Below are 7,036 nucleotides of genomic sequence, written 5' to 3'. Positions count from 1 at the left end.
TGTACATGGTATGACCGCCATAATTTTATTTGTTCTTAAACTAATATTGTCATTATAGAGGCCAAAATATCAATATTACTCTCAGACTGTCAATATTTTTATTTATTGCATCTGAATGTCAACATTATCTATAAGATACATGTTATAAGTATATTGGCTCTTTTTATAAATTTTTATGTTGTTGGATAAATGTTTTCGGCATAATTTATTCCAGTTTGACAATATTATTTAAAATGATTATATTTATTAACGGAATTATTTTAGTATATTATGTGGTACTATTAAGAACCAAAATCTTATTTATTATCTTTTATTATTTATTTATCTGCTCAGTAAATAGTTGCACTCAACCCTAATATTTTAATATTTCAAATTTTTTTAATGATCCGATCTATCAATTTTATTTTTTAACTTGTCTTTTCATTCACTTCATCAAAATTTATCTTGTAAACTTGAATTATTTTGAAATAAATATACATATATCGATATTTTTTTAGATTGCTAGTATTATTTTTAAAACACTAAATATATATTATTTTTTATCAGTCACGTAAAGAATATGAATGTATTTATAATAAAATTATGCATTAAAATTATTTAACAGATTATTATATTAATTAACATATTTTAATTTTAAGGGAAAACCTGTCCATATGTCCTATCACATTCCTAGAGTAGGGACCGGATATGAAACTGTCAGCCTTGCTTTCTTAGTCCTTCAGCCATATTCTGGGCCTCCTTCGGTGCTCCACTGTACCTCTATCTTTGGATTCCTAGTTGTGGCTACCATCTAAGGTATTGGGTGTTTTCACGTTGATTTCTTAGTGCTTTAGGCGACACCCATTACTTATTAGTTTGAGTCCATGAGCAGCGTGGTAAATGAGTTTAGAGGCAGCTGACACTTCATCTGCTAACTAGTTTGAGTTGAGTTATGTGGGCCTGGATATAATTGAGCTTATATTTTCAGTTGGTTTTTTTGTTTTATGTCATGTGTTTAATTAAATTATTAACATATTGTCTCTTTATATAATTAGACTTAAATTATTTTTTAACGAAAATTTATCTTTAACACAAAAAAAAAAAACCTATATCTCGGTTTTTGAGAAAAAAAAAAAGCATTAATCCGAGAAAGTCGGAATATGTAATTTCAAAGAAAGGTGACTGATTAAGTTGAAATAGCTGGTCCCCTGTGTGACCAAAATTTGGCCAAACAATATGTTCTTTCTTGACAAAATAGTTGCTGTTGTTGTTTGAGTACAAAGCAGGCAACCCAAATTAAAACTGTGTACTACTCAAAACAGCTCATCAATAAAGTGAAACAGCTCATAAAAATTGGCAATTAATGAGGACTTCCCTAGCTACCTAGATTACCAAATGTTTTGTCTTAATTAATAAATTCTACTCTGCCCTTGTGCTAAGAAAAAGACCCTACAAATATATATATTTCTGGATTTTGACATGAATAAAGATTTTTTTTTTCTTTTTCTTCTTTTGTGGTTGATCTAATCATCTACCATTTAAGGAAAAATTATTTTTTAGTCCCTGAGATTTAACGTAATTAACACTTCTATCCCTCTATTTTGACGACCCAACACTTAAGTCCCTCACTTTCTCTTCCGTCCAAATTCGTAGTCCTTCCGTCCATTTAAACCATTTGGTCAAAGAATCAAAGGTGAGATGTGATAATTTTTTCCAAAAATACCCTTCTTTCAATGTGAAATTCCAGAAGAAGAAGAAGAAAAAGAAGAAGAAGAAGAAGAAGAAGGAGGTTAATTTTGTCAATTCACGTGTCCCAAACGGCTATTTTGGACGGAAGGACTACGAATTTGGATAGAAAAGAAAGTGAGGGACTTAAGTGTTGAGTCGCTAAAATAGAGGGACAAAAGTATTAATTACGTTAAACTTCAGGGATTACAAAGTAATTTTCCCACCATTTAATGTGATAAGACAATGTATACATCAGATGAAATTTCAGTTTTTTAAAAGAGAGGAAAGTGTAATTTATTACTTTATTAATTATTTTGCATTAAAAATTATCAATATTACATAAATTTCCGTGAGAAAATTAAGAGAGAAATAGGTAAATAATAAAATAAGGTTTATAATATAAATAAGGATAAACTTAGAAAAAATAAAATTAATTAATATTTCTTAATTTTCTGAAAATGAAAAATAATTTTTAAAAAATGGCAGATAAAAATAAACGAAATGAGTAATTTTTTATATTATAAATGTAAATTTAAATAAATAGACTTGATGAATAAATGCAATATTATACATAAAAATATCATCATTTCTCAAGGATAACTAACTTGTGAAAAGGACTGGAATTAGTAATAAAGATTAGTGGTTAAGGATAATCAATTCTAAGATACATGCGGACATATTTGGAAATCTCAATAACTAAGTTGCCTAAAATCCAAATTAAGTGTCGCCATCAAGAATTTTTGTGGAAATATCAAGAATTTAATTTAATGGTGAATTTTTCTATCAAGAATTTATGTACCCATCTAAGATGGGCCAGTACTGAATAAACTAAAAATTAATAAAATTTGAATTAAATCAAATTTGAGAAAAAAATTAAACTTGAAGAAAAAAAAAAAGAGAGAGAGAGAGAGGAGAAATGGACATGAAGCATACTCATGAAGACTTTGAACTTGACTTAGAAAGTGCAGAAGCTGCTGTATGACTTAGACTTCATTTGGGTAGATGCGTTAAAAAGTAAAAAACTATCATATTTCCATTGCATCCTGAAAGTAACATTTTTCACTAGACAAAACATCTTCATAGTCCCATCATTTCCAGTGGGTGGGTTAATTGAACCAAATTACAAAACCTGACCCTCATCAGACATCCTATTCAAACTTACACTTCAGCCCTTCTGAAAAAAAAAAAAAAACAAAATTCTACAAATTCTATTTTCCATTGTCCATTTCAGAAACCTCAATTTTGGTCGGTGCCAATCAGACCCTTATCTCATAATCACATTCTTCTTCTTTCTGAGCTCCATTGAGGCAGACCTGGGCTGAAATGTCTAGACACCACCCTTGAATCAAGAAGCTCCATGATTGGTGTAAAGTTTACACACCTTGGAACCTTATACTGATTGATGGATGCTCCTCTTGATATTGCATAATCCATTAGCTCTTCAAATGTTCCATTTTTCACCACTCGTATCTCCAGTGGCCCTATTGAGTTATCCGCAACTCGCCCTTGTCTGTACACCGAGTTCATGGATTCTTCCATTGCGAGGCAGCACTCGTTCAGTATCTTCTGGGTCGGTGAGTTTGCTGAGTCTTTGATCATCAACTCCCAGTATATGACGTAGTGACCAGGAATCGTCTTTGTATCTGCGTAACTCGTGTATTCAACTACACTCGTGTTGAATTCACGCAGGAGTTGAGACGCCTTCTCTACTGCCTTTTGTAACTCAGCTTCGTCGGTTTTGTCTGAGTCAATACTGAGTAACACGTTCTTTCTTCGAACGAAATGGAACTGAGGAGCTGAGTTGTGGAACCCGGTGACTCGGAGGATATCACCAACTCTGTACCTGTATAAACCTGCGTAGGTGGTTATGACAAGCTCGTATTCTTTACCCACTTCAACATCAGCAAGGTCAACGAGTTTAGGTGGCGAGTCACGAGTTAACCCATCTGAGTGAGGTTCATGTGGTAAGAACTCGAAGTAGGCCATGTTTGGCATGATTGTATAGGAAACTTCTGATGGTTTACACATTGGATTCAGGTTTAATCCAAAGTAACATTCTGATGAGGCGTACATGGTACAAGCTAACGGCAAGCCACCGCTGTAGTAATCTAGAGTAGGGATATACTGAGACATGGCTCCTGTGACGATCACGTCCAGGTATTTAGTGTTAGGCCAAATTCTCGTAATGATCCCTTCCCAATTCTCCTTAGAACACTGGAGTCTGATAAACTCCGCAAGTTCTGGATTGGGTTTCAGGATCTTGCCCATGCAATCCTTTATACAGGGATCAGTGATACGCTTGTTCAGCGTTCCTGATTCAATGTCCAGAGCAAGTTCTCGCCAGTTAAGCTGAAGAAACCTGATGGCACGGAGGAGGCCAGAGGCGAACACTGCGCCAACTCTGAGAACTTGTTCGCGCTCCAGGAGACCGCATAGCATCTGGGTGTACATGCTCTGGAAGGAGTCTGCACAGAGAATGGCCTCGTTGGGGCTCGTATGGACATTGTAGGGATCATAGGGACGAGTCTTGAAGTGGTCACTTTTGTAGTAGCTTGTAAGCACAGGGCGAGCCAGGAGCCCACCTGGGGTTCTTGTTTCAGATTTGATGAAGAGAAAATTTAGGACTTTGCCCTTGTCCAAACCAGGCACGTAGCTGTTGCATAAAAACCGCGTTTGTATTAGTTTTATTACATAACTACAGGAACAGTAGCACGTGGTCTAGTTTAATGAAGTGGGGTTTAGAATTAATTAGAAGTTTTCTTGGATTCTTGAACTTACAGATTCATTACTGGCATGAGTAGATTATATAATAATCGCCGACGATCCAGCTCTTCTTTAATTGTTGGCATGAGCTTTCTTTCCCCAGCTGACGTCCCAGAACTGGCATAAAAAAGTTTCAAAATTTAGCCCAAGAAATCAAAATTTTTTTAAGCTAGCTAAAGGGTTGATGAATAAATTTAAAGAGTCGTTTGGCGAATATATTACCTAGTGAGGAATTCAGAAATGGGGTGAGCTGACAAAATAGCAGAGCGATCGCCATTAGCGATGCGTTGGATTTCAGGCTGAAGATCATCGTAGGTAATCACGGGTATCTTCGACTTGAACGTTTCTCGGTCGGTGGCTCCGTCAAGTTTGAACCTTTTCAAATACTCAACCTCCTTGTTTCGGCTCAAGATTTCTGCCAAGATTCTTTCTTGAACCATGTCTGCATTTGTAGTCATTTGCTCAACGAATTGAAGAGCATTCTCGTCCTTCTCGAACGCTGGGGGACACGGCCAAGCATTATCAACAGCCATTTCAGCAAGAAAAAAAGAAGAGAAAAAGGAGACCAGTTCTTCAGTTTTGAGAGAGTTCAGGGAAGAGAGAATTAACTTTGAAGGAGAAGAAATTGGTTTTGCTTTTGCAGTGTGAGAGCATGAAGGCTTCCTCCTTGGGCCTTATATAGTGGAAGCTCTAGCTAGTTATCGTGAGTGCCACGACATCGGCCGTGTAAGTATTGGACCCGCAAAGGATGACTGAAATTTGGAAGGAAGCTGACGGACCTGTGGACGGCAAGTCGTGGAGAAGTTTAAAAAGGAAAAATGGAAAAGGAAAAATAAAAAACAAAAACAAACTAATGACATGGTTGTTCCAATAAATGCAGGGGAAATAGGGGACAAGGTGGGGCCCATAACACGTAGACAAAGGAAGAAATGAGGGGGGCATGTGGGGTTAAGTGACCGAAATGTCAGCGGAGCAAAGGGGAAGAGGAAGGGGAAGACGTTATTATATGGGATCACCCAACCACGCGGCTGCTTTTGGGGTACAAGTTTCGGTCACTGAAGGCGATAGGTTGCCGGCGGGTATGGAGAAATTATATCCTACCGCCATTATTTTACTTATACAATTTATATACAACAATAAATTAATTACAAAATATCTAATTAATTATGAGAATTAATTTTTTGAAATTTACTTAATATTTTTAAATTTCTTAAATTTATTTAATTATATTTACTATTAAATTAAATATGTGAATACGTGTATATATTCTTTTTATTTTTTTATCTTATTTCATTAATTATATCACACGAGCAAGTAAAATAAACGAAAAAAATTAAATTATAATTAATTTCATATAAATTTTATTATGATAAATAATTATTATTTATTAATTATACATATAATAATTATACATCAAATAATTTTTGAAAAAGTGGAGATGGGTGTTGGTAATACCAAAGATAAGGAAAGAATTACGTAACAATGTTTTTGTAGGTATGGTATAAAGGGGAATAAGGTTGTTTTACATTACATCATATAGTCTAAATTAGGGCCAAAACCGTTCAATACACAAAGTCTTATATTATTTGCATTTCAAGATATCATATTCCTATCTATCCCCAAATTCGTGCTTATGGCCAAATTCATGGATCTCACACACCTTTCCAAATTTGCTATATCGGGTATTCCTTCGTGTCCGTTTATGGTTCATATATATTTCTATTAGAATAATATTTTTTTATATAGAAGAAATTAAATAAATTTTTATAAAATTATATATGAATTTTAAAATAAAATTTTTAAAAATATTGAATTGAATTTTAATTTTTAATTATAAATAAAAGATAAGAATAATTCATGGGAATTCGTAATTGATCTTTCCAACCATATCATCTCCAAAAATTGAGCATGAGTTCTTTTAAAAATGGAGTGGGGCTATCACTAATTTTAGTACACCGTTAGATCTAGATAAGTGTGTCTGTATGTTATTATAATTAATTGTTTGAAATGGAATGAAATCATTGTAAAGTAAGTTTGATGTATTTTAAAATTTAAGGAGATATTTAATTACCTTTTTATTTCATAATTTTTAGTTTTTTAAAAAAATTATCATCTATTTTTATTATAATAATATATAAATTAACTATTATAATTTTATTTATTTTTAAAATATTTTTTAAAAAAAATTAACTTTTAATTTCTGAGATTTAACGTAATTAATACTAAAATAAACTAGATCTTAAGCAAAGGGGGAGTAGATCAGGTAGTGCGACATAGCTTCTTTACACAATCAATCCTTCTTTACACAATCAGAAGGAGCATCGGTAAATTACACGGGTCTAGAGGGTCAATGGAGTCATGGACCCTCCTGAAAATTTTTAAATTTTATAGGGACATTTAGATAATTTTACATATAGTAAAAAAAATTATTATTAAATTTCTATATATTTAAAAAATTTATTAATTAATTTTTATTTTAAAACCACTCAATTAAAATATCTGTACTTTAAAAAATTAATTTTTTAAATTTTTTTATCAAACAAATCTTCATCCGCATTTAATATTA

General features: G+C 33.0%; 1 protein-coding gene across 1 annotated transcript; it reads right to left on the bottom strand.

Annotated features, from left to right (window-relative positions):
* Positions 1-2,714: 2,714 nt before the first annotated feature.
* LOC110618610 (probable indole-3-acetic acid-amido synthetase GH3.1) lies at positions 2,715-5,142 on the bottom strand. Its single transcript, XM_021761784.2, has 3 exons — positions 4,693-5,142; positions 4,486-4,587; positions 2,715-4,360 (listed from the first exon to the last, which is right to left on the bottom strand). Exons 1-3 carry the CDS (start codon positions 5,001-5,003, stop codon positions 2,983-2,985), a joined length of 1,791 nt encoding a protein of 596 aa, XP_021617476.1. The 5' UTR covers positions 5,004-5,142; the 3' UTR covers positions 2,715-2,982.
* Positions 5,143-7,036: the final 1,894 nt, after the last annotated feature.

Source organism: Manihot esculenta, chromosome 7, assembly GCF_001659605.2.
Source record: "Manihot esculenta cultivar AM560-2 chromosome 7, M.esculenta_v8, whole genome shotgun sequence".
In the NCBI taxonomy this organism is placed as follows: Eukaryota; Viridiplantae; Streptophyta; class Magnoliopsida; order Malpighiales; family Euphorbiaceae; genus Manihot; species Manihot esculenta.
The sequence above is the reverse complement of the archived record's forward strand: the minus strand, read 5'-3'. Positions and strand labels throughout refer to the sequence as shown.